Source organism: Haliotis asinina, chromosome 13, assembly GCF_037392515.1.
Source record: "Haliotis asinina isolate JCU_RB_2024 chromosome 13, JCU_Hal_asi_v2, whole genome shotgun sequence".
Lineage (NCBI taxonomy): Eukaryota > Metazoa > Mollusca > Gastropoda > Lepetellida > Haliotidae > Haliotis > Haliotis asinina.
Genome location: NC_090292.1, coordinates 8072774 through 8100771, shown reverse-complemented (window position 1 = coordinate 8100771; position 27998 = coordinate 8072774). Strand labels below are relative to the sequence as shown.

Sequence of the window (27998 nt, the reverse complement as noted above, 5' to 3'; positions counted from 1 at the left end):
GTCGAAGGATCTGTATATTACTGCATAAATGGTTATATCTGAGCTCAATAGTCACGGAGGTAATCAAGTTGGGGAAAAAATAGTCATTTCCCATCATCGTTGCAAATAAACAAAATGGCGTCCTTGGATGTAAACAAATAACACCGCGTCGTGATGCAGTTGGGTTGAAACAAGGATTTTGTGTATTCGTGGAACGAAAAGGTTTTGATTTTGAAGACGTTTAGTAAATATGATTAGAACCGTTTGACCCGATAGTTTGGTTGTCAAGTGAATATGTTAATACAATGCCTGTCGCAGTGTTCACGAATAGTGTCTGGCCGATTTGCCAGTGGTCAGACAGAAATCCCCAACCTGCTGGCCCCAGTGTCTGTCTGAATATATTAAAATGACTTTGTCTGAAGTTGTTATTTGTGGCATCTGACACTTGTTCACTTTTTATAAATTAATGTTTATAATGTTTATCATTATATAGTGTTAATAATTTCAATGCCAATTATGAGAAATGTTAAATCTGAAATGTGTGTTGAATTTTGTTGTGTGGGTCCTGTGAATTTTCAGTGGGTCAGACAGACATCTGAAACTTACAGGACCCAATTTCCTGTTACTTTGAAACACCATTAGTAAACGCTACTGTCGGTAGTGAAGAGCTTGAGAGATCCGGAATGTATCGGAACATAGCTAAATCTAGCTAACTGTAATTTTTTTATCTCTGCGTTCTGGAAAAACTTCCTCCGGTATCCCCCCTTAGATGTCATTCCTCCCAAATCACCTGAATGTGTTTTTATTATCTGATAAGGATTAGTATTAACATGGATTAGTTTCTTTCACTGTGTCTGATCATACTGAAAAACGTTTAAAAAATTACACTCAAAGAAATCAAAGACCCATTCAAAAAACAAAATTACATACTGACATGCATGCCTCACCCTAAATATGCATTCAATAAACTAGAGCAAGTACAAAATTCAATCAATGAACTTATTTCAATGTTTGAATATTACTCCGGGGATGGACTCCCTTTTACTGTGTAAAAAGAAAGGGGTAGGGGCGGAACTTTTTTCTGAAACACTTCCTCCTCTTTTTAATAGGGAGACAGTGTTTCCGTAGGCTGAACTAGTTTGCAGACGCAGTGGATTGGAAACCTAGACTCATTTGTAGATTGTGATTGCGTAGATGTATATAAATAATTGAACAATATTATTTTGCAAGCATATTAATTTTGAATCGCAAGGCTTGTGTATAACAAAGTTGTACTGCTTTGTTTTTTTGTGATACAAAGTTTTGCTTTGTTTTCAGTGATATGAACTTTAATTGGGACAGCTGAGGTCAAGAAAAGTATGATTGAACAGTGAACAAATATTTTCCTTATCTCGTTTATCTATGTAAATGTATTTTGATTTAGATATAAACTGTTTTCACAATAATCATGTGATAGTATAGAGCTTGTGTTGTGAGTTTAATAAGTTACTGCAAACATACATTTAAAGTTAAATGAATCATTTTCATTCACTGACACATGACCATAATGAAAATTGTACAGGTAGCAGAATCCAACAGATAGCACATAACAGCTTGTTTCAGTTTGTAATCATAGGTCCGTTCGGTTTTAAAACTCCTGTCATTATGACACGGTGAGATTGGAGGGCTGTTGTTGTGAATGTTAATTAGGAAGTAGTGACTTGTTTTGATTGTGTTGTGTTAATTATTTTGTCAGTGACCCAGTCACCTTATCCCCCCTTCATCACTGCTACTTCAGGGCATGTGTCCGTATGGTGTAGTTGAATGTTGATCAGTTCTGTTGTTGTGAATGTTAATTAGGAAGTAGTGACTTGTTTTGATTGTGTTGTGTTAATTATTTTGTCAGTGACCCAGTCACCTTATCCCCCTTCATCACTGCTACTTCAGGACTTGTGTCCGTATGGTGTAGTTGAATGTTGATCAGTTCTGTTGTTGTGAATGTTAATTAGGAAGTAGTGACTTGTTTTGATTGTGTTGTGTTAATTATTTTGTCAGTGACCCAGTCACCTCATCCCCCTTCATCACTGCTACTTCAGGGCTTGTGTCCGTATGGTGTAGTTGAATGTTGATCAGTTCTGTTGTTGTGAATGTTAATTAGGAAGTAGTGACTTGTTTTGATTGTGTTGTGTTAATTATTTTGTCAGTGACCCAGTCACCTCATCCCCCTTCATCACTGCTACTTCAGGGCTTGTGTCCGTATGGTGTAGTTGAATGTTGATCAGTTCTGTTGTTGTGAATGTTAATTAGGAAGTAGTGACTTGTTTTGATTGTGTTGTGTTAATTATTTTGTCAGTGACCCAGTCACCTCATCCCCCTTCATCACTGCTACTTCAGGGCTTGTGTCCGTATGGTGTAGTTGAATGTTGATCAGTTCTGTTGTTGTGAATGTTAATTAGGAAGTAGTGACTTGTTTTGATTGTGTTGTGTTAATTATTTTGTCAGTGACCCAGTCACCTCATCCCCCTTCATCACTGCTACTTCAGGGCATGTGTTTGATGGTGTAGTTGAATGTTGATCAGTTCTGTTGTTGTGAATGTTAAATAGGAAGTAGTGACTTGTTTTGATTGTGTTGTGTTAATTATTTTGTCAGTGACCCAGTCACCTCATCCCCCTTCATCACTGCTACTTCAGGGCATGTGTCCGTATGGTGTAGTTGAATGTTGATCAGTTCTGTTGTTGTGAATGTTAAATAGGAAGTGGTGAGTTGGTTTAATTGTGAAATACTGTGTGTTTAATGAAGCATTTTGTTAATTATTTTTCGGTGACCCACCCACCATGTCTCATTAGTTCAATGTTGATCATACTTACCTGTTACATTTTTTTCATTCCACAAAACTCAGTTTAGCATATTAGCGGTCTGGAAGTTGTCCCATGGGCAGAAGAATTTGTTGGACCTGGCCTGCTGCGAAGCATGTTATTTTTTCAACACCGATCACACTTACCTGATATAAGTTTTTTTCACATAACCCAAACACTTTTCGTTTACACTAAAGTCATAATATTAATTTTCATTTCCAATGATTTTGAAGGTTCCCGATTTTACTATGCTCTACAAATTCACCACTCAATCCGCCTATGAATCCACAGGATTGCCACTTCTACAAACCAGCCTGGTCTACAAATTCCCTGCAAGCCTTTTAATTTGGTTTTATATCAGCATACACCTTTTTCACACTGTCAACCAAAACATGCTACATGCTTGAGATCTTTTATTAGAAAGGATCATTTGACATGGAAATGAAAGACACCCATGTAGATTATATGAGTTCAAACTTGACATACTGTTTATCATTGTTTATCAACGTGATTTCAAATGAACAAAACATCCAGTTTGACAAGAGGTGTTTGCTTGAGAAATTATCATATTGATTTTATGGGGCTGATGGCAGTAAGTTACACTAGAGATACATTTTGTTTGATCAGAGATCATATAATAGATCTATTACATGGTCTTGTTGATCTAGCAGAAAGCAGGCAAAATATGTTGTTGTTTTGTACGGAAGACATTTTCAATACTTGGAGTTGGACTGAAATAAATAAAATGAAACACATGGGTCAAATAAAGTTTGCACATTACCTCACACAATCTTCATCCCAAATTGGAATCATATTCCAGAAACCACCTTGAACTGAAGCAAAATCACCTCATTAAGAATTTATAAGTTAGTTAAATTCTACTTTACTTGAGTATTTTGTGGTACAGGTATTCCAAATGAACCAAGTGAAAACACAAAACATTTTAGTTTTCCAGAGACACTTCTGTAAGAATGTAGCCTTTCTAAAATGATATGTAACCATAGTAACATTTTCAAACCCCCATCTGAGGGAAGTTCATATGTGCATTGGTTTCAGTGTGTGATGTTATAACCAATGGATTAAGGCATTCACTCTATGAAACCAAAGACATGAAGTCATGGCATTCCCAAAATTTACAATATTTGTTTTTTCTTCTCGGATGCTACAAAGAAACTTACATATTTTCCTAGCTAGTTTTATGTTTTATTTCCCTAAGGTGTCCTTTTGATGACTTACTACATGTTTAGTTGAATTAAATTATTAAGAAATGACTTTATTTTCTTTCCAGCTGAGAAGTAGCCAAAATGTCTGACATAGAAGACATCTCCTTGGAAGCAGCGGCACCAGTTGTACCAGTTGTGGAGATCGGGCATGGCGGTAGCAACCGATCACCACGTGACCACTCAGACCAGGACTATGACTCGGAGTTTGAGTAAGTAACTGCATGATGATGCAAATTACAGTCAGATTCTGACATGTATCAGGATTGGTTAAGGAAGTAGTTTTCAGGCATATGGTCTTTAGATTTTGAATACAATATCATTTATTTGGTTATTTGTTTGTTTTTTGGTTGAAAAGGTAGTGTACAGGGATATGGTGTCTTTAGTTTTTTAATTTACTATGATTTATCTCAGAAGAAAAATATTTTTGTTTTAATGTATTATGACTCCCTACAATTAAAGGTAACATTATGACATCAATTTATCTGAATCCTGTTATCTGAATCAGATATAGTGAATGTGTGGGCTTTGAAGGTATTATGTTCACACATCAATGACTGTGTGAGTTTACACTGCTTTAGATGTCACATGCAACCCAAACAAACAAAATTGCAACACAATTATCACTTATTCATGATATGTAGTATACATACCTGATAGTGAGAAAACAAACAGACAAATTATAACTGTACAATCGAGAAGCATACATGCAATATTTTGTACTTGGGTTTACTTCCCTTAAAACAAAGCACTGGGAGATCAAACCCGGTCAGAGCAGGTTGGTGTGCACTCAAGTGTAACAAAGTATTTCATTGGCTGGTTCACTTGCCGATATGCAGTGGACACATTGTGTTTATATACAGATGGTCTTTTTTATTAGCATTTTAGAAAGTATGGAGAGTAATAAGAAAGTAATATCCTCTATGGATGACATATTCTTTTATTGTATGTGATGCAACATTTCTGCATGGTTTCATATACCATTGTCAAGCAAGAATGGCAACGGTATTAGAATCCATACCAAAACGTTGCATCATATACAACAGAAGAAGTTGTTATCCACAAAGAATGTACATATAGATTTTGGATTTTGTAAATACGTGCTCTCTACATTTGCGTTCAGTCCAATCAACAAGTAGTGAGATGGTGAACTTCTGCGTGGCAGGAAACTGTCGTTCATCCAGGTACAAAGCAGAACTTGAAACTGACTATCTGAGTTTGCACTGGTTTCCGTTTGATCCACTCATCCAGGAATAATTGAAGCAGTCTGTTTGCAACCCACAGATATAATAACATGTCATGTGTACAAGTATCACACCTGCCTGTCTGTGTGATTACATCATGTGACCAAGACAGAACTCAGGTGCATGAGCTATAAATCAATGTATATTGTTTATGGTGTATAGCCTGTAGAAGAAGTTCAAATTGCGTGTGGTCAGTGACTGAAGTTGTGTATTTCCTATTGTCATTAGCAGACAGGCAGGCAGAGACATAGGTGTCAATAAAACATTGAATTTTGTCTCTAACTGAAACTGCTTAGCACAGTCAGCACATTTTTCTATGTTTCCATAGACATGTATTAAAACACTTCAGTTTCCAAGCAATTTTTAGCAATGAAATTGGTACTTCTAATGCTACACTTTCTTGAAAACTTGGTTTGCATATCTGCAAGTCCAAGACCCAAGATGCTTGTAATCACAAGAAACATCTCGTTCTCCAACTTTGATCACAATGAGAATCCTTGCACTCATGCTGTGTTGTTACAAGTTACCTTCCCAGTTCAAGTCATTCAGACCTAATCACTGTGCATGTGCTATGGGTGCATCACAGCTGTTGAAACCACTTTTCACCCCAGTGCTGGGGTGAAATTAGTGAATGATTTGAACTTTTTCATCACATTATTTCTCAACAATTATAAGTTGAATTTTTCAGTAAGTTGCCTTTTTGATAATTTGTTACTGTAAATCCATACCCAATGGTATCAGAACCAGCAAAGTTGTGTTTTGAGTTGCATGTGACCTTTAAGCAATATTTTCGCAATAACACGAAGGGGGACCTGAGAAATGGGCTTCACACATTGTACCTATGTGGTGCGTCGAACCTGAGTCCTTGGCATAACAAGCTAATGCTTTAACCCCGAGGTTACCCCACTTTCATACAACAGCGTGATGCAGGTTATAATGTTCCCGTCACTTAGACTCACATTGACCTGGTATCATGTATTGATGTACAGTGGAAGCTGTCTATACCGGCACTCATTGGGACTAAGTAAATAATCCAGTTTGGACGATGTGCCGGATTGTAGAGCTGATGATGAGTGTACAAGTCATGCATGGGACTGAGATTTTATGCCGGTGATGACAACTTACCGGATTGGGCAGATGCTGGTTTTGACAGTTTCTACTGTATCCACAAAGTTGTTATTGCAGGTATCAGTCATGGAAAGCGTCTTTAGGCCAGACCAGTTTTATTTCTTGTTTTACAGATTTTTTGTCCTCTAAGTCTAAAAACTTAAAGGCAGGCGGGAAAAATAAATATAATAAAATTTCCTAATCAAAGTAATATTCCTTCTAAATACTCAAAGTATTTTACTTTTAGCAATTTATGAAGTGAATATGGGTAAAAAAAACAACCTAAAAAGTATTTTCTTGTGAGTTTACATTTTTGGCCAATAAAAACATAAGGATTTTATTTTTTGTCTTATTCTTGAATAAATACGGCAGGTAGATCCGTAAAACAAGTGATAAAATTGATCTGACCTGAAGAGCAAATTCAGAAGTTGTAAAGATGAAGGGAAATCAAGTTCTATGTATAGTCAACTTCTTTACTGCAATGAGTCACAGAGTGTGATGTTGGGGTGTAGGTACTAATACCGTTCTCAAGCAAGTGATGCTGACAGTTGTAGTATTGTATTCATTGCAATGAAGTTGCTATCCACAGAACTTGATTTTCCTTCATGAAAAACTAACAGACATGAAGAAATGGATAGTAAGTGCGGATGCTGTGATCTATTCTTATTTCTATTGTTTCTAAATTGCACAGATCAATGCTTATGATGTTGATCACTGGATTGTCTGATGCAGACTAGATCATATATATTGCTGAGTGTGTCGTAAAACTAAACTCACTCACTCAGTTATTTCAAAACAGCGACAGGTATTACGAAAGACAATCTTAAAAAACATCATCGCCTCTGTAGGAATGCAGATGTCTAACCTGGCTGTTTCAGCACTAGGTGGTCATTGTGATATGAAACCTCTGATTTACCTTTCAGAATGAAGGGTTTTCCAAATCCACTACAGAGTCGCCGATAGTTGAAAGAATACATGAAATATGTATTTACCAGATTGTGAGATCTTCATCAGTTTTCATAAGAGAAAGGTGCCTGTGTTTATCCCAGTGATTGACATTCTTACAATGCTAGTTTGTATGATACAGATCTGACGAGGATGATGACACCCATTCACCACAATCTACATCCAGAGAGAGACGGAGGGTGAGAAATGTCAAAACTGTAAATGGACGTGTTGCAGTTGACATGACTCCGCCAGATGACAAACTGAGAGATGCTCAGAACAGGGCCAAGAAATACTCTCGCTTGAAGAAGGTAGATGTATGTGTGGTCATTGGATTGAAACAAACATGTATTTAACATCGGTCGATTACTGTTAGCTAAAGTTTGAATAATATTGACATAAGTTGATCATAACCAATGTTTAACTCTTTGTTGTTGCTGAATTTGGATTTTGTTGAATGAATCACAGTGTACTTCAGCAAAAATGTTTTCACGTAAACATGTCCATGAGTGATCAGTGTGGATGAGTGATTAATGACTGATCCCTGCATGGCTCTCAGTCTCCATCAATGACTGGTCCCTCACAATGTGCATGTGAGATAAATGACTGATCCCTCACAATGTCCAATGATTCAGTGACTTGTCCCTGACATTGTGCATATGATATAAATGGCTGGTCCCTGACAATGTCTATTAGTGATCATTGACTGATCCCTCACAATATGCATGAGAGATAAATGACTGATCTTTCCCTGTGCTCATCAGTGACTTGTCCCTCGCTATGTGCATGGGATGTAAATGACTTGTCCCTCAAAATGCATATGTGAGATAAATGACTGATATCTCCCAGTGTCCATCAGTGATCAGTTCCTGGTTACTCACAATGTGCATGTCTACATTCAGGCAGACAAAGCTATCAAGGAGTACGTCACCTGCACAGCCCTAGCTCGTATCGTGTACGGCAACAACCATTGGAAGTTTGCAGCCAGTCACGTTGACCTAGCGGAAGCATATCTGGACCTGAAAGGTATGTAATCTCTGAATGTGTAACCTTACACAACATTTGCTGAGACAGAAATAACCATCCAGAACAAGCGAAACAAACCAAATGGATAAATTATAATTTCATGCAATGGAGCAATTATCAAACCAGCCAGTCAGAGCATCAAGTACAGTAAAAATCTGTAAAGCAAATTATACAACCCAAGCTAATTCATCAGAAAGTATCTCTACCTGTAACACAGAATTGTGAAGATCTGTCTCTCTGTATCAGGCTATGCGATACAGGCTGAGTTTCACTCGGACAGTGCAAAGGACATCATGCTGCATGGGGTGCACACCTCCAGCTCACACAAAGAGAAGGCCGACATCTACCACGTCCTCATCCGCGTGTACTACATCATGGGCAAGGCTCTGACCATCCTCAAAAAATATCCTTTACAGGGGTTAAAAAATACCCTCCCCCAACACTCAGGACAAGTCAGTTTCCAATTCGGGCATTCAAATAATGGTATCTTACTTGTCCATGGGCTAGAAGAAGATTTCCACTTATGGTTAATAAACTTGTATTTCCTTACATGTCTGCTAAATTTTGCAATGATAATAAAGTAGGGTTACCTTTCTTTGCTACGAGTATTTATCACTTCACGATACATAGGCCAGTAAACATTAACATCATCATGGTCATGTAATAAAAATCAGGGCAAGTGGAAAATTAGTCGGGACAAGTTACTTTCTTAAGATCACTTGCCACAAAACAAGTGGATTTTAAAAAAAATTTAACCCCTGCTTGAGTATCGTTGATTTGTATAATATTACTGATCAGTTAACTTTTCGTTCTGTTTTGGCGGGGTGGTTGTAATTATCAAATCAGAAACTGACTTCTTGCTCATGGTTGTACTTAAAGTAAAAGAAGAGCGATTTGGTGGCCTAGTGGTTAAAGTGTTGACCGGCCAGATCGTAGACCTAGGTTTCATTCCCCACATGGCTGCAAAGTGTGAAGCCCTTTTCTGGTGTCTCCTGCCATGATATTGCAGGAATATTGCTGGAATATTGCTAAAGAATATGGTTATACCCTGTATTGTTTGTACAGGATCCATCTTTAACTTGTTGAAAGCTGTTGTCTGATGAAGTTATGCTTATAGAATGGCTTGTCACCTCAGAAATGTGAAAAACTTTGTTATAGTTTGATGTAAGCAGTTAAAAAAAATTGCTTTCCTCAATTTCAAAAGGAGGCAGGAGACTTGCTTCATTACCCAAAAGTATATTAACTTGCCAAACATTCTGGACTTGCATGGGCTCCATCTGGTATATTTGTTTCAGGGTCTGTCTGACAGACTACCATCAAGGTAGACATACTGTTTATGTGTAAGCATGACAGAGTTGCAGAGTTGTGGTAGGTGAGTGATCTAAGGCACCAGGCTAGTGATCCAGCCAGTTTAAGGTGCCTGGATCCAGCCCACCTGTGACTGGGCATGAGAACCTTGTCGACAGTCAGCTTTTTGTGCAGACACTTTCAGTGTTTGCTTTACCTTTAGTATACAGTACACAACCCTATGCACCTAAAAGAGCCCATGAATCCAATGGTAAATGGCCAGATGGTGGTGCCTTTGGGCAGCTGAGCTGAGCAGCAAATTGATGTTATACAAATATCATATGATAATAATCGTAATAGTCATTTGTGAATTTTTCTTTTCAAAACCACTTTGTTAAATCATCGTTAGTTCCATCTGTACTCTCCATCATTAACCAGGCACTGTAATGAAAGGGCAATGTCCATAACTCTGTAAATTGTACTCCACTGTAAGTTCATATCTGTGCCAGTTATATTTGACCACTTGGCATAGTTGCCATAGATTTCCATGTTATTTCAGTGAGGCATAAATAATTGTCCTGAAGTGAGTTGAGGATGGATCTCTGCAACATTTGACTGGCAAGTGTGAAATCATATTTACTTTGCGCACATAATTTCAGTTAAATTTTCTGACCACTACTTTACTAATGACATCACATTTATCAACTTATGTGTGGTGTGTGTGGTGTGGTTCCACGATGCACAATCCCATAGGCCGCCCTGTTAAAGGAGTTCTCAGCAGTGTATGTATGTTGATTAGCTTGTTTCCATTCAATAAATTAGCAACAGAAAAGTATACAAATTATGTGATAGTAGGTTAGATGATTCCTCATAAATGTGCAAAATATGACATGGATTTTACGACAATTAAATTCATGAACATTATTCTCGCTTAAGTAACATGTCACTGTATGGAGCTTATGTCCAATATAACTGGCACAGGTCTCTACATTTAGAAGCTTATGTTCTCTTCGTGAAATTGAGTATGAAGTATTTTTATCTATCTTGAGGTGGCAGGTTTGATAAGGTGACTTTCATTTATCAAATACGGTGATGCTGCCTGTGATTCTCACAGCTATTCCATAATCCGTTTGGCTCAAAAGCAGACAAGTGAATTGCAATCTACCTTGAAATCATAAGACATAAAATACTCAATGAAATGATTTTGATCAAAATATCATACCAACTCTTTGAGGATTTGCCAATTTTTTGTCCTAAAAATAATAAAGTTGTTTCCAAACTGTCATTAAAATATTGACACTTGGTATATTTGTTTCACTGTTTGTTACGAGGGAGGAGTGCAGAGGAAGCGACAGCCAGGTGTGCTCCGGATGCAGCAGTGAAGTGTCATCAGTCAGTTTGTTCCCATGGTAACATCTGGAACTGCTCATTTGTGATGTCATTCCGACTTTGTCACATTATGATTTTAATGACATCACCACTGCTGACGACGCAGTAATACATTACTGTGTGCAATATTTATATGTGTCAATACGCAGTAAATATTCTTGCAGTTTCCAGGAATTAAATACCATTCAATCATGTTTTTCAACCAGTCAGATTAAAGAACACAGTGACTTTTGGTTTACAATGTTTGCCTTAACATCCTTACATACAACGAGGCAGAGCAGGCGCTGACAAAGGCAGACCGGATCTCCCAGGAGAGAAGTAAGCTGGACTGTGTGACGGATGACGAGTGTGACGAGATTGACATCAAGCTTTATCTCGCCATGGCAAGGTGAGTCTGGAAAGCTAGCTGACCATGTCATACATATCTGACTTCTGATGTCCTCTGTGAGTGGCATTTAGTAAGTTTTTATCTGTGGTTTTTTTTTTTTCAAATCCTTTTATTCATATCAGATAGGTATACATAGACAGAGAGTGCACGATTCGATGTTTGAGCTGGTGACACATTGGCAACAAATAGTTACAAATTTTCAGAGTATGAAAATATGTTTCTGCAATGTCAGGGAGTGCATGACTCAAGTATCAAACGTTGGTTACAGGTGTGTTGGAGCTGGTTATACAATGGCAATAGATAGTTACTAATTTCAAAGTGTGAAAATGTAGGTACACAAAATCAGAGAGTGCTGTTAAAGTTTGTACTGGAAGTTGATTAATGTTTATATATATTAATGAGGTTGATATACAAAGTGTTCATTCTGTTTGTGTAACAATTATCTTCATAAATAATAACATATTTGTACAGTGCATGTATTCATGCCTATGCATGCCTAAAGCACACAGTCTGATCATTATTGCCCTGGTAATAAAGAGGGCTGCATGATAACTATACACTGTATATTTTATGCACTTAACATTCACACACATTGCTGCAGAGTGTTGCAACCAATTCAGTTATATAAGGATCATCATGTGTTATGCCACTGAACAGATTTGTTCCTTGAGTGACACAGTTTATAGGGATCCTGAGTTTATTGGGAATGTTCCTATGTTTTCTATCTTCCTAAGAGCACCAATTTGGGATTGGTATCTCTACAGGTATCTGACCCCAGACTAGAGCTGTGATGCTATATTGTGTCGACAATCATGATACTTTATTGGATGATAAATACATCAATGTTTTTTTTCGCATCTTGATGCTTATTGTTGACCTTAAAATTGTTAATTTTCACTAGAAATCGAGTTATGTCAAAAGATAGCATATCGTGATGTGAATCGAATCGTATCATATCGTTCCAAGATATTGCGATATGTATCGTATCATGAGTTTTCTGTATTGTCACACCTCTACCTCAGACTCACATTGCTAACCTTCAAATATTGTATGTGTAACAGGTTGTCCAGTAAACAGAAAAAGTATGCAGTAGCCAGTGCCCACTATGACAAGGTGTTGGAGCTGATGGAGATTCGGTACGGCAGGGACAGTCTCCTCCTCATACCCGTCTACCATGACTACGGCAGAATATCCTTGCTTCACAATCACAGAATTGTTGTGCAGTGTTTGCAACACTTTATTTTGCCATTTGGCCATCAAGGCCTGCTGCCGCCTGCAGGCATTGAAATCTACAGGCCCTGAATGAAATCTGCAGGCCGACTTTTTTTACAGTCAATCCAAATTAGACTACACTCTGCAGTTTCACGCTGTTTCTACAAAATCAGTTTCCAAAGCTTATAGTGCATGGAGAAGTATTTATTTGTTGAAAACTGGTACTGACATTCCCTTTGGCATAGCAGTGAAATACCTGATGTGAAAGTGTAAGCTATGATAACATGAAGGATCATGGATGATTTCTGAGCGTTAATAAGGCAAATATTTGAAACTGACGGCCCAATACAACAACAACTGTCATGGGACCGCTGGGCCAGCAATTATTTCAAACGATGTTGCCGTGTCTTTATTTTGAGAAGTGTCTTATATCAAGCAAGGTTCTCTGTCTGAACATTTGAAAGATTCAATTTAGGAGTGCTGTCAACATATTCTATCCAAGGTCCAGACGGTAAACCACAAAAGAGAACTGCAGTGTGATTGTGGCTCCATATTCATAGATGAAACATCCCACCCATCTGGCTGAAGAAGTGCAAAACATCTGTGCAAAAAATGGACCAAAAATCGGCTTTCTCAGAACACATCGCCAAAAACTGTTCTCACGTCACTGAGTGGCAACAATCAACCATATTAACCACTAATGTCCATTATTGGCTCAAGCACAAACTAACAGAGTATTTAAGGATAAGACACTTACGACCACAGCTGAACAGGGACCAAGGATAGTACCTCCTCAGTGCCTGTGAAGTCAGTTAGGTCATTACTGGCTTCTACCGACATCTGTTAATTACTTGTATAAACTCTTCCTTGTGTAAACAATATCAACTGTCTGTATAACTCATTTTTTCATCCCTACATGGGTACAATGTGTGAAGTCCATCTTCTGGTATCCCCCGCCATGATATTGCTGGAATAATGCTAAAAGTGGCATAAAACTAAAACTCACTCACTCACTCACACACTCATTTTTTCATCCCATGTGTCTTGTTCAGCGTATTGTGTACTGGACAAAAACAGTTACGGATATGCAAATTTGGAAATTATGAATAATGATCTATTTATTCATTGACAGTCTGATGAAATATCAATCGTAGAAATACCAATATCCCTAAATTATTTTGTCCAGTTTATATACATGCATCACTGGCTTCTTGTACATTTAGTATATATACATGTGCTCATTGGTGTATCTTGTTTTTTGCAATTCACCTGATGAAGGGGCAAGGAATAGCTTAGAAACATTGTGACATACAATATAGAAAAAGATGTCATCAATATTGATGCCTTTTAAGAGAAATTAAGACCCACATGGGTGAGCTCAAAGTGCTAGTACAGGTGTATGGATCAGTGGTCGCTCAAATTTCTTTCTCAGCTTCTCAGGGAGTGTACAACCAATGATGTGAAGTGTTGTGATGTAATGACCTTGTTCAAAGTTGCCTCTGTTCACCCAGCAGAAAATGGGTACCCGGTGGATAAGTCATAGTGATAATAATAAGATTGAGCATGCTCCTCTGTGATGTGGAATTTGCAGCACTACAAATACACTTATTTTTATTATTATTAATGACTCTGTCATTGATCTCTTTACTCCTGTGCAAATGGTTATCATGTATTTGAAGTTTCCTTCAACAGTAGGTGAACTGACCTTGAGACAACCTATTATAAACAGTATGCAGGTAGTGTTAGAGAAAATGTATGATTGCTGTTTTCCTTAATTTGAGCACCTTGAACAGAGTAAAGGTCGTCATGGCAACCATGAGAAGATAATAGAACTCTTCCTACAAGCACATTCCATAGCTGGTGCCAAGTAAGTATATTTTCATGGAGTGACAATTTTAGCATTTGAGAGGTACAGTACCTCCAAATGGATAGAAGGGCTGCAATGATGATTAATATATCCCAACAGACTGGACCTAAGCGAGTTTGAAAACTATTGATACTGTACGTGAATGATAAGAGACATGTCAGTGCCGCCTAGTGACTCTGGATATGTATCCCTGCATTATCCTGCTAGGTTCCTGTATTCAGGGTACAGTGAGCTAGCCAAGTTGTTAAAGTGTTCGCTTGACACCCTGAAGACTTGGGTTTGATTCCCCACATGGGTTCAATGTATGAAGCCCATTTCTTATGTTCCCAGCTGTGATATTGCTGGAATATTGCTAAAAATCACTTTCTCACCCACTTCTGTTTTCAGTCACAAGACCGGGAGTGTAGAACTGGTAGACACAGCCCTAGCTCTAGCTCAAGCCTATGCCAGCACCGGCCGTGAGGAGGCGGAAGGTTTGTTACGTTATTGGTCAGCTCGAAGGATTGATTGTAAAAAAAATGCCATTTGCTCAGAAGAGAAGCTTTGAAAGCAGTTGCTTTGTTAGTCTTGCGGCTGTCATGGAACTGTGTTCTGGTCTTTCTATGTTTGATAAATGACTTGATTGCACAGGTTCATCTGTTTATAGTATGAGAGTGAGAGACATGGATGCCATCTTCAGATTACACAGGTTCATCTATTTAAACTATACGAAAGTGAGAGAAACATGGATGCCATCTTCAGATTACACAGGTTCATCTATTTAAACTATATGAAAGTGAGAGAAACATGGATGCCATCTTCAGATTACACAGGTTTATCTATTTAAACTATACGAAAGTGAGAGAAACATGGATGCCATCTTCAGATTACACAGGTTCATCTATTTAAAGTATACGAAAGTGAGAGAAACATGGATGCCATCTTCAGATTGCACAGTTGACTTGTGCATTTCAGCATCAGCTGAGAGCTACCTGAATGAGTGTCAGGCCAATTGTACAGCTGTGCATGGACCACATCACACCAAGACGCTGGAGGTGAACGATGAGATTGCCAGGCTGCTCATCAGGACAGACAGACAAGATGTAAGCAGTCATGTACTTCAAAATAGATAGTGTATGACATTTGAAATCCCATCAAATCTTGACATAGATATCTCTGTAGAAATGTTAAAGGCATTATATCACTTGTCTAAAAATAATAATGTATTTCTCCCAACAATACTATCAGCTGTCAGCAAAGTTACCAGGTAATTTATTCCCCCAAAATTACGCATTTAGATTTCAGTATTAAGTAAAAACATTCATATGCCTTAATGCAACATTGCATTAAATCGACTCTTGCACCCTCTATAGCTGAACATGTAAATAGATTATGCCAAGATGGCCAGAATTTCACAAAAGTGTCATATTTTTCCTTATCCTGACTCATGCTTAACTGCTTATCTCCTCCTCCTGGTGAAGGTTGTGGAACACCTGAAATCCTTTGAAGTTCCCTTCTAAAAGAAGCAGACATAAAATTCACACTCACCCATGTATTTCCTCCCTTGCCACACACATGGTCAGCTGACCACCATGATACACTTCTCCCTATCACCCGACGAGGGCGGCTGGAGGCACCTGTGGTCCTGTATACAGCGATAAGTTTTTCATTCTTTTGGGTTTTCTAACTAGATTTGTGTTGTATGCAGTTTTGGGCTTGTATATGTTTATTACTATTATATAAATTTGTGATTATTGTGCCCTTTTCTATCATGTATTTCATCAACTGAGACTAACTAAGTCAAGTCTCAGTTGATGAAATGGTGTTTTCAGTGCACGTTATGGCTGTTGGTGGTTGACCTGCATGTACTTTGGCTGGTGTGTAAACCTTTATGTTCTGCTCATACTCGTTGTAAATTTTGCATTAAATTGTCTGAAGCAGAATCTTATATTTACGGTCTGTTCACAGACATGCTGGAGATAAGCAACATCGGCGCACATTAGTCATGTCTAAATCTAGTGAAATAAAGTTGGGTAGTTGTTAATTATTGATGCTGAGATTCATTCCAGTGAGATCCCAGATGTATCTCCGAGGTTGTGTCCAGGGTCAGACGAGTCCTCTCCCAAGACTCTGAAGAGACCATCTGTTGAGACAGGGTTGTCACAGGCCAAAAAAACTAAGTCGAAGTCTTCATCTGTAAGATCATTGCAGAATCATCCTTCGTTGATGAAGAAATCATTCAGGGAGGAGATACTCCCCTTAGAAGAACGTCCATTCTTTTACAAGTCTCCGTTGATGATACGGAGTGAAGACATCAGTCGCATGTCGACTGCAACCTTGGGCATCGTAGACAACTCTTCAACACAGTCGTCAGAGCACGCACCTCATGCATTCGACGCAGGCGCCTTCATGCAACAATTCACTACGCAGGTGAGGAATCTTATGGAGCAACGATTGGAAGAGGCAAGATGACTGCACATGTCAACAATGTCCACTGCGTTTCAGCGAGAGCATTCATCTAGACCTGCACTCACGTCTGAGGATGAAGAGGAGGTGCATGCATGCACACGCGGACTCCAGAAGATCCAGGTCCTATCATCGGGTAGCAGCACAGGGAAGGATATACCCATGGCGAGTGAGTGCTCTCGCACCAGTAGTTATACTCGGGAGGAGTGACATCACGCACTTGCATGTGTGCACTCGTAGATGGACTTGTCAACGGAGGTCTCCTTCAGTTCCCTATTCATAGAAGGCGCTGTATGCAGTCATCCTCCCATTCGGATTTAGACTTACACAGTCAGAAGAACGAAGTTAGACACCATACTGATTTGTCACTAGAGGAAGCCCTATTTTTAGACTCAGAAGTCACATCATGGCTCATGAATGGTCTGGATTTAGTCTCATCATCCAAGAATTCTAACTAACCCAACATTTATAGGATGAAGAAGGAAGACATGCGTTAACGTTTCCGGCGATAGCTCCGATATCTGCGATTTCTGAGAAGTTATCTACGACATTCAAGTCAGCATCCAAGTTTCAGCAACAACATATGCCACCTTTCAACACTCGTCGCTTCCCTCTTCACCATGTGGGGCCCTTTATCAGAGCACCAGATGTAGACGAGGCATAAAAGATCATCAGCAGTCCCCGATCTTACAAGATAGGCGACATTTGGATGGACTGAATTTAGACTTGCATCTCAAGTTCAGCAATCCTGCGAACGAGAAAGAGTGAATATTCCTCTCAACTTTCATCACTCAGAAGAAGGATGAGCACTTTACATCCGAACACCTCGTCTCAACTACTGCGGGACTGAATCTACTCCCTCAACAAGATTGAAGAGGTAACAAGGATGATTGCCCAAGAGTTTAGGGAAGTCATGATGATCAAGTCCATTGACACCTTGACAACAGTGCTCAAGCGAAACCAACATTCGCTCTCAACGGTCCTTTTCAGGACCACCAAACAACCCAAAAGAATGCCTATTAACTTGATGTAAAATGAAATAAAACATGTTATATAATATTAAAACAATAAAGTCAACATAATATTTTGATATGGTGCAGTTTTCACCAAATGACTTAGGTCCAGAGAATGAGAGATAAGAAGTTACTACGGGAGCGTCCAGGAGGAAAACATTGAAGATCAGGGTTGGAATGACTGGAGTTTTCCACCCTCAGCAGGGAATTCTCAACGATGAATACATAACGAAGATTTTTCAAAATTACTGCAACATACCACTGCAAACTACACTTCTGATCACGTGAGATGACGGTAATATCTTTGGTGGAAAAATTTTGACACATCTACCTGGAAGACAATTTGTCTACATCAGTTTCAAGCGGCGGAAGTTTTTTTGCACACTTTACTCATCTAGACACATGCTCGCCAGACAGCATGGTCACGGACAAGCCTAAATGCTAGCAAGGGTATCACCGTTTGAACAAGATTTCACGATGATCTGTTATCTGCCACACCGGTGACGTCACATCTACAATCTGATTGGTACCTGAGAGATAACGCCTTGTAAAGAAAGCCAGTTACGTTACATCTACAATCTGATTGGCCCTCAAGAGACAACGCCCTGTGCAGAATGTGATGTTATTTTTCCAGTGTTAGGAAGTCATGTTGGGAAGATGTTGTTTACACACTAGATTAGCAGTCAACAGCTTCATTTGATTGTTCAGACGACATAGAGATCTTCTAAAGCAGACTCAATGTTGCCTATCAGGAGGCTTGTAGCAATGAATGGCAGTTTCTGATCGGACAGCCAGCTATAAGTAGACTTCCTGCAAATGTCAACACGTTCAGCGTTGATGATCTGAAGACAAAGAATGACACATCTTCACGGCATACAAGCTCATCATGGGAGAGGTCAGCTCAATCTACAGGTGGACTTCACTATCCGACTACTAACTCAGGTTGAATGACTTGAGAATCAAAAACTCCTCGGGATTTGATTCACCACTATATTGTGATACATCGCTGTGCCAGGATCAGTGGGTCGAAGTTCAAACCAATGATTAGAACAAGTTCAACATCACTATTTCAGTGATAATGTCTACTGGATCTGCTCACGTCACATCAGGATATGACCAGATGAAGAAGCCTACTACTACGGCTATGACAGCGGTTCCTGAGTCATGGTTTCACGGTTTACGATGCTAGACATCTTGAAACCAGACCCGCTATGGGGAACTCGCCAGTCAAATGTCTGCACAGGAAGTTATATGTTACAGTCAGCATTCAACAACCATCTCTTATAGACACATCTCTCCAAGGATGGGGTGCCCATCTAAACAGCGAAGTTGCAGCAGGAATCTGGAAGATGGAAGATTGAACTCTTCCCATCAACCAGTTGGAGATGAAAGTGGTGATTCATGCTATCCATCACTGGTTGGCAACACTGAGAGACAAGCTACTGATGATCCACACAGATAATTCAACTGTGGCTTTCTACACAAACAAGGGTCAATGAGATCGCCATCTCTTCTACACCTGTTGTTTCAACTTTTTGACATGGTCGACAATCTGAATCTCCAAATAAAAGCATGTCACATACCAAGAGTCTGTAACATCATGGCATATGCCTTATCTCGTTCTCTTAGTCCGTCACCAACAGAGTGGATGCTGCTTCGAGAGGCGTTTTAACTAATCAACTGTTTTGATCGCCGCAAATAGACTTATTTGCAACAAGGTTCCACAAACAGACTATAACCTTTGTATCACTGGTACCAGTTCCGTTAGTCTGGGCAACAGACGCTCTCAGCATCACATGGGAAGGACTAAACGCATTCACATGTCCCTTTCCAGTGCTGCTACCAAAAGTCATGGAGAAAATAAAACAGACCAAGAGACTACAACTGACTTTGGTAATGCCTTACTGGCCAATGAGACATTGGTTTCCAGAACTGATAGAGGAGCTAGGACAACCAACACTACAACTACCAGATTGGGAAAATCTCCTTGTCCATCCCCACACGAAACAGGCACACAGAAACTCATCTGTATCCCGAATTCACATGTAGAACATAGCAAAATCTGTTTAAAACACAGGGGATACTTGATGAGAGCAGCATAAGTAGTTACCTTAACCTTACAAAAATCCGCTCGCACCCTTTATGATGAGTGGAAGTGGATTCAGACATATGCCAAGAAGAAAGACTTCATGGCGATGAAGGTAACATATCCGCAAATAGCAGAATGTTTATGTCACTATGACATTCCAGAGGTCTGAAAGGCTCTACATTATCTACATACTTGGCAGCTCTCAGCTCAGTTGTCACCATGGAAACGGGGTCCAAGCTGACTAGTGTACCCGAGTTACTTGCCTTGCTACGCTCCTTCAAGTTGGAATATCAACAATGTAGATTTAGAGCTCCAGCATGGGATCTAAACATTATACTTCAACATGTCACAAATGGTGCATACCAGCCGCTTGATCGGACTTCATTTGAACTGCTAACTCAGAAGACACTGTTTTTATTTGCCTTGGCTACAGCTGCATGAATGTCAGAAATTCATGCTCTAGACTTCAACCACATGAGCTTTGATGCAAGTCATCAGCAGACCGCTCATCTGGGTCTACGATGGGATTTTATGGTGGAAAATCAACTGCCAGGTCAACCGGACAACTCCACATACTGGCACTATCTTCAATCCCTAGGCCCCATGATACTCAAGATATATCATTATGTCCTGTTTATCCCTATATCTACTGAGACACTAACGGAAGTATCCTGCAACACTATCTCAGTGTGGATCAGAGTTGTTATATTGAGAGCCTTTAAAGCAGCAGGATTTGAACGTCCGCGAGTCTCCAACCCACATGAAGTCAGAGCCTTGGCCTCTACACTAGTGCTACATGGGAATTGCTCGCTATCAACTATAATGGAGGGCTGCTTCTGGAAACACAGTGTTTGCCAACCACTACCTATGAGACACAGGACGTCTCTGGCATTCATCAGTTTGGGCCTCTTGTTGCTCAGCAACTCTTACTGCTAAAATAGATAGAATTATCATTAAAACGCCCACACTTTATCAGAAATGAGTGGGCCACTGTAACTTGATAATGCCCGCAAATTGCTTGACGACGGGCCATTATCAAGCCCGTTGTTAGGTGATGTCATAGGTAGCTCAGCTGTTGAAGTTCAATCACCTACCGCTCGTTTGAACAAGGGTTCATATTCGACCATATATCTGGCTCACATTCGTCACATATACCAGTGCCATTATGCACTTTCCTGCCTGTGCCAACCATAACAAATGTACCATAAATGACAACATACAGCAATGAAAATATCGACTTGAAATCTAACATTGTTCATCACTAAAAACAATGGCGGCTGGTAGTATGGGCAAAGGTCAAGGTCGAATGTCGTCACTCTCAATAGTGACATCATCTGTGTTGTTCCATATTTGTAAAAAGTGTGTCAGTGACCTGCTTCGTTTGTTGTTGGCAGTAGATGCTTCTATTCTTGTTTTTATTGTTTTTATTCTTGTTTTATTAAAAATTCTATTCATTTTAGCTATAATAACGGTAACACTATTTTTCAGGGCATTATCATTTGCAGGAGCCCTTGGTCTTTTCAACTGCCCTCCTTTGTCAGGCAGTTAATGAAAGACCTCGGGCTTCTGCAAATGATAATGCCCTGAAAAAGAGCGTTACCCTTATAATAGTCCCCCAAAGGTGCTGAGTTCACTAACCCATTTTATCACGTAACTTGTGGAAGTCATACGCTCTGCGGAGTACATGTATTTTGGTGGAAAGTCTATGTGCACGTCTTGAACAGACTAGCATAAGTAATTACAACCTTGTATTCATTATGAAGATGTTTGAATATGAAAAAAGAAAGGTTGCAACTAGTCTCGATTGTTATATGTTGACATTTAGTTGCATCAGAAACTAACAGGATGCTAACTATAGTTGGTATCATCACGTACCAGCCAACAAAGCCTTTTATGGAGGACATGGATGTGATTTCCCCCCAAATCTACTATGAATATGAGGAGAATAGGACTGAATTATCGTCGTTGGGAAATTATTGGACGTAATTTGGAACAGACAGCAGAATCCAGCATGGTCTGGTTTCCGTCGAATCCTGTAAGCAATTAAGCATGAGTCAGGATAAGGAAAAATATGTAACTTTCTGAATAAAATTGATATTTAATACTTATCCTGACTCATGGCAAAAGCCCTCCCAGCCGCCCCTCAAAGACACGCTGAATTCTAGTATTCTCGTGTCGGGCAATTAAAGGAGAGAGTGAAGTATCATGGCAGTCAGCTGTCCATGTGTGTGACAAGGGAGGTAATGCATCAGTGAGAGTGAATTTTACATTCACTTCTTTTAGAAGGGAACTTCAAGGGATTTCAGGTGTTCCAGTACCTTTGCCAGGAAGAGGAGAGTAAGCAATTAGGCATAAGTCAGGATAAGTATAAAATATCAATTTTTTTCAGAAAATTACATTTTGCATTGGGAGTATGCATTAAATTTATGTAGTTGGTAATTGTAATTCAATATTGGTTTCAGACCAGTGAGAGAAAGTACAATGTTTGCTACCTTTCTAGAATATATGCATTCTTTACTTAATATGAAAATGAAATTGAGTTCATCATTTCTTCTGTCTTTGAGTCCGAGAATAATGGTTTCAGCATTTAATATCATATAGGTGTCTGTTTCATTCTCAGTCCATTCTGGTAGATCTTGCTTTTTGACATGTTTGCAGTCGTATAATAAATGAATGATTGATTCTATCTCAGCATCACCAAAAGTAAAAAGTACTTTTTTATTATTTGGACAAAAATTCTGCAAAAACTTTACAGAGTTGTTGTGATGTTTTGATTATGATCAGCATTTCATTGAGTATGTTATGCTTATTAGTTTTCGCGTTACATTGCAATTCATTGGTCTGCTTTTGAGCCAAATGGACTGTAGATGCTATTGAAATAGCCTAGACGGTCTGTAGTCAACGCATACTTTGTCCTATTAACATATGCAGGGTGAAAACTGGCTATTTAAACCTGCACTGGTGCTTTCTTAACCTGACTGTTGCTGGTTGTCTTTAGCAACATTTTGCAAATGGTGCAGGTAACAGTAAACCCTCCAGCATCTTATAGCTGTCATGTGTTTTAATTGAAATAAGTGTCCGAGAGTAAGAAGACTAGTTACAATCATAAACATTTGTGTACTTATTGATCAGTTATGTAGCAGTAATCATATAATTGTGATTTAGAAAAGAGGGTAATGACAAGTTGAAACAGAATCATTCATCATTATCGTGATGGGGTCTGATTCTGTTTAATGTATCTGGTATTGAGTACTTGTTATGAAAACTACTGAACAAGTATTTCTGTTACATTTTAGAACCAGTGACATAATTTTTATGGAACAGCCACTTGGTGCAGGAGTTGAAAATACTCTGAAATCGCACCCTAATATATAGTTTATGATCCTCAGCTCTGTTTTGAATAGTAGGTGATTGATTGTTTTTTCATCACTTTCAAAGGAAGCCATGACAATCCTTAAATCCAGTATCAACCCAAAGTCGGAAGTGTTCGGGGACTACTCAGAACAGGTGTCCGACACATACAAGATGATGGCGTCTGTTCATCTCTCACAGGGAAACATTGAGAAGGCACTCAGATCTTACAAGAAGGTGAGGTATATTGGGAAGCATTGTGAAGACGCTCTGATCTTACAAGTAGGTGAGATATATAGGGAAAGATTGATAAGGCACTCTGCTCTTACAAGAAGGTGAGGGATTACTCAAAACTGGTGTCCGACATCAACAACATGATGGCATCTGTCCACCTCTCACAGGGAAATACTGAGAAGGCACTCTGATCTTACAAGAAGGTGAGGTGTATTGGGAAATATTGTTTGAAGGCACCCCGTTCTTACAAGAAGGTGAGGTATATGGGGAAGCATTGTGAAGACGCTCTGATCTTACAAGAAGGTGAGATATATAGGGAAAGGTTGATAAGGCTGTCTGCTCTTACAAGAAGGTGAGGGATTACTCAAAACTGGTGTCCGACATCAACAACATGATGGCATCTGCCCACCTCTCACAGGGAAATACTGAGAAGGCACTCTGATCTTACAAGAAGGTGATTGGGAAATATTGTTTGAAGGCACCCCGTTCTTACAAGAAGGTGAGGTATATGGGGAAGCATTGAGAAGACACTTTGATCTTACAAGAACGTGGGGTAAAAGGGCAACATCATGAAGACACTCTCATCTTACAAGAAGGTGAGGTATATGAGGAAGCTATATGAGGTATATGGGGCACTTCAGGTAGGTGACGTATCATGGGAAACACTGAGAAGGCGCTTATCTAACAGGTAGGACAAGTATCACAGGAAACAGTGACAAGGCACTCTGATCTAACAGATAGGAGAAGTATCACGGGGAACAGCGTGAAGGCGCTTATCTAACAGGTAGGAGAAGTATCACAGGAAGCAGTGACAAGGCACTCTGATCTAACAGATAGAAGTATCACAGGAAAAAGTGACAAGGCACTCTGATCTAACAGATAGGAGAAGTATCACGGGAAACAGTGAGAAGGCACTCTGATGTAACAGATAGGAGAAGTATCACGGGAAACAGCGAGAAGGCACTCTGATCTAACAGATAGGAGAAGTATCACGAGAAACAGCTAGAAGGCACTCTGATGTAACAGATAGGAGAAGTATCATGAGAAACAGCGAGAAGGCACTCTGATGTAACAGATAGCAGAAGTATCACGGGAAACAGCGAGAAGGCACTCTGATCTAACAGATGGGAGAAGTATCACGGGAAACAGCGAGAAGGCACTCTGATCTAACAGATAGGAGAAGTATCATGGGAAACAGTGAGAAGGCACTCTGATCTAACAGATAGGAGAAGTGTCACAGGAAACAGCAAGAAGGCACTCCAGTCTTATAATGTACAGCAGTAGGAGAGACATAAGGAAGGTTGGGTGTTCTTATAAGAATGGCATGTGATAGTACATAAAGCACCTGTCGGTGGCCTTTGACAAGTTGAACTGAACTTGTGTGACCCTTGCCTCAGATTTTACCATTTGCGTTATTGTATTAAGATCTAGACATGCTAGTTCAGTGAGCATTGTCATGTGCATTATTACCTATTATTGCTGCTAAATTCTGTTGACATGTTTTTCAATATTGAAGGTGTAGAGTTGTATGCCCTTGTCATACCAGGATTCACTATTCAGTTTCAACCCCAAGTGTATATTAGCTGTGTATTTTGAATATAATTTATCATTAGACTTCATCGGATTTGGATTTCCTCCTAACTGAACTGGGAGGTCTCAGTGTCCTTGAAATATTTTTCACTGTCATGTTAGACAGGTGTTTATTTAATGATGCATGGTTGTGTGCCTTTGACATTTCTAGGCTTGTTTTGAAGTTGGTAGCCACAGGGTTTTCTATATTTGCAGTGCCATACTATAGAAACACTTGTGCTGGGAAAGAATCACCGCAAGACGAAAGACACATTACGCACAATGGAATTGCTGATGGCGTAAGGAAATTTTCTTGTTTTTCAAATATATGGTATCATCTATCTACTAAAGTATAAACATCATGACATTTAAGCTTGATCAACAAATACATATATGTAGTGTATTAGAGTATGGATAAGATTTTATTGTTGATGTTTCAAATGGAGGATTGAAAATAACAAAATGCTGTTTTCTGAGGCATTAATTTGACACTGCATCAATATGTGCAGCACTGCATGGATTTATGTGGCATTATATAGGTTCATGCTGCACTATGTCAATGTCACTATAGTGATTCATGTTGCACTGCAGTGATTCATGTCGCACTGCAGTGATTCAAGTTGCACCACATCTGTTCAGGAAGCACTACACTGATTGAAGTTGCTTTACGTTGGTTAATGAGGCAATATGTCAATTTAAGTGTCAATAAGGAGATTCATGATGCAATACATCTGTTCCTGAGGCACTATATCGGTTCATTTGGCACTCCATTGATAAATGAGGCACTACATCAGTTATGTGGCACTATGTCAGTTTTTTTGGCACTACAGCAATTCATGTGGCACTACATCTGTTCATGAAGCACTACATCTGTTCATGAAGCACTATATCTGTTCATGTGGCATTGCATTGGTTAATGAGGCACTACATCTGTTCATGAAGCACTATATCTGTTCATGTGGCATTGCATTGGTTAATGAGGCACTACATCTGTTCATGAAGCACTATATCTGTTCATGTGGCATTGCATTGGTTAATGAGGCACTACATCTGTTCATGAAGCACTATATCTGTTCATGTGGCATTGCATTGGTTAATGAGGCACTACATCGGTTGTGTGGCGCTATGTCAATTTACTTGTCACTACAGCAATTTATGTTGTACTAAAAGTGATTCATGAGGCACTACATCGGTTCATGAGGCACTACATTGCTTCATGCATTTCAATATTGATTTATGATCTGTTGCAGGAGTCCAGGAGTGTCATCTAAGTTTGTTTTGAACAAGGAAGATGAGTTACAAAAACGTCCCAGATTCACAAGTGTTGTCAGTAGAGCTACACCACTAGGGGCAAATAAGCCACAGTAGATATTCCATGTGGCATGTCAACTAGCCTTCTTGTTGCCATGGTTACCCCTGGAAGGATGGTATGGACGGACTGGATTAGTCACACCTGTCTATGCTAAGGTTTCTTTGATGCATTTGTAGGAGTCATTGTTGCTGAGGCAACAAGGATGGTAGACCCATTAATATGGACTCAGAGCAGATGTATTTACATGATAAAAATATTAAAAAATTATGAGGTCAGTTTGCTGCATTGAGAAATGTGTCTCCTTTTATGATTTGTAGCAAAACAGTAGTTGTAGATCTTTTTAGAGACTGATCATAAGACCCTGGAACTCCTTGGGGTTCATTGGAATAGTTTTGGGCCTTTTTGTGGTTAAAATAATGAATAATCTATACTGGACAAAATGAGTTAGGGATATTGATATTTTTGTGATTGATATTTCATCAGTGTGTCAATGAATAAATAGGTCATTATTAATGATTTCAAAATTTACATATATCCCCGACTATTTTTGTCCAGTATATTTTGTGGGTATTCCAATCTTATTCTGTTTATAGCAGGTCTTCAGTTTGATGGCATCCCTGTTGTAGAAACTGAGAAAGTAATCAGTAAACATGACCCTGCTGTTTATATCACTTATAAATGTACTATATATTATTTATTGTCAAGATCCCGTCCACTTTCCTGATTGTCTTCTCTTGGATACCCACAAAAACACTAACACTTTTCAGGCTTGTTTCAGGAAGGATATTTGGAATAATATTGTCTATGAAAGTCCAGATAGAAACCCATTTCAGATATTTACATTCAGCTTTTTTTAATGTTTATGAAAAGACTATGCATTCTGTGATTTATTATGAAACAATAAAAATGCAAAAATGTCTATATGTTTGTTTCTATCCAGCTATCATTGTCCGAAAATGACTTACCATGAGCACTCTTAAGAGTGAGTGAGTGAGTTTAGTTTTATGCCGCACTCAGCAATATTCCAGCCATATGGCGGCGGTCTGTAAATAATCGAGTCTGGACCAGACAATCCAGTTATCAACAACATGAGCATCGATCTGCGCAATTGGGAACCGATGACATGTGTCAACCAAGTCAGCGAGTCTGACCACCCGATCCAGTCGCCTCTTACGACAAGCATAGTCGCCTTTTATGGCAAGAATGGGTTGCTGAAGGCCTGTTCTACCCCTGACCTTCACGGGTCGCACTCTTAAGATATCTGTGTGTATATATAAACCCGGTCCAATCATTGGTTGTACAAGGTGGTCCCAGAAGTTTCTGGCCCAGCCATTATACCCAGAGACAATAATATATATATTGTGTATATAGAACACTTCAAAAGCATGAAGATAGTGTTAATTCCACAAACTAAAACTGTCTATATATTCCTGTCTAGCTTCACTACCCCAGTATTTGCTCTTAAGAGCTGCTCAAAAATCAGTGA

At 39.2% G+C, this 27998-nt stretch overlaps 1 protein-coding gene across 3 annotated transcripts; it reads left to right on the top strand.

Moving 5' to 3' along the window:
* Positions 1–95: 95 nt before the first annotated feature.
* On the top strand, positions 96–27433 carry LOC137260018 (tetratricopeptide repeat protein 23-like). 3 transcript variants are annotated; one of them, XM_067797700.1, is made up of 13 exons: positions 96–201; positions 4103–4246; positions 7473–7641; positions 8233–8356; positions 8603–8759; positions 11295–11420; positions 12482–12608; positions 14417–14499; positions 14887–14972; positions 15454–15581; positions 23485–23634; positions 25417–25499; positions 26451–27433. In XM_067797700.1, exons 2-13 carry the CDS (start codon positions 4119–4121, stop codon positions 26566–26568), a joined length of 1479 nt encoding a protein of 492 aa, XP_067653801.1. In that variant the 5' UTR covers positions 96–201; positions 4103–4118; the 3' UTR covers positions 26569–27433. The 3 variants fall into 3 exon arrangements, with proteins under 3 accessions (XP_067653801.1, XP_067653803.1, XP_067653802.1); XM_067797702.1 differs by having other exon boundaries at positions 8603–8751; positions 11287–11420; positions 26451–27431; XM_067797701.1 differs by lacking the exon at positions 96–201 and having other exon boundaries at positions 4029–4246; positions 26451–27431.
* Positions 27434–27998: the final 565 nt, after the last annotated feature.

What these genes read in the sequence shown, in the direction of transcription:
- LOC137260018 (XM_067797700.1), top strand. Translation starts at nt 4,119, where the DNA reads ATGTCTGACATAGAAGACATCTCCTTGGAAGCAGCGGCACCAGTTGTA. An exon ending in AGCATATCTGGACCTGAAAG is followed by an intron (nt 8,357 to 8,602) that starts GTATGTAATCTC and finishes TCTCTGTATCAG; the next exon opens with GCTATGCGATACAGGCTGAG. An exon ending in CGGCCGTGAGGAGGCGGAAG is followed by an intron (nt 14,973 to 15,453) that starts GTTTGTTACGTT and finishes TGTGCATTTCAG; the next exon opens with CATCAGCTGAGAGCTACCTG.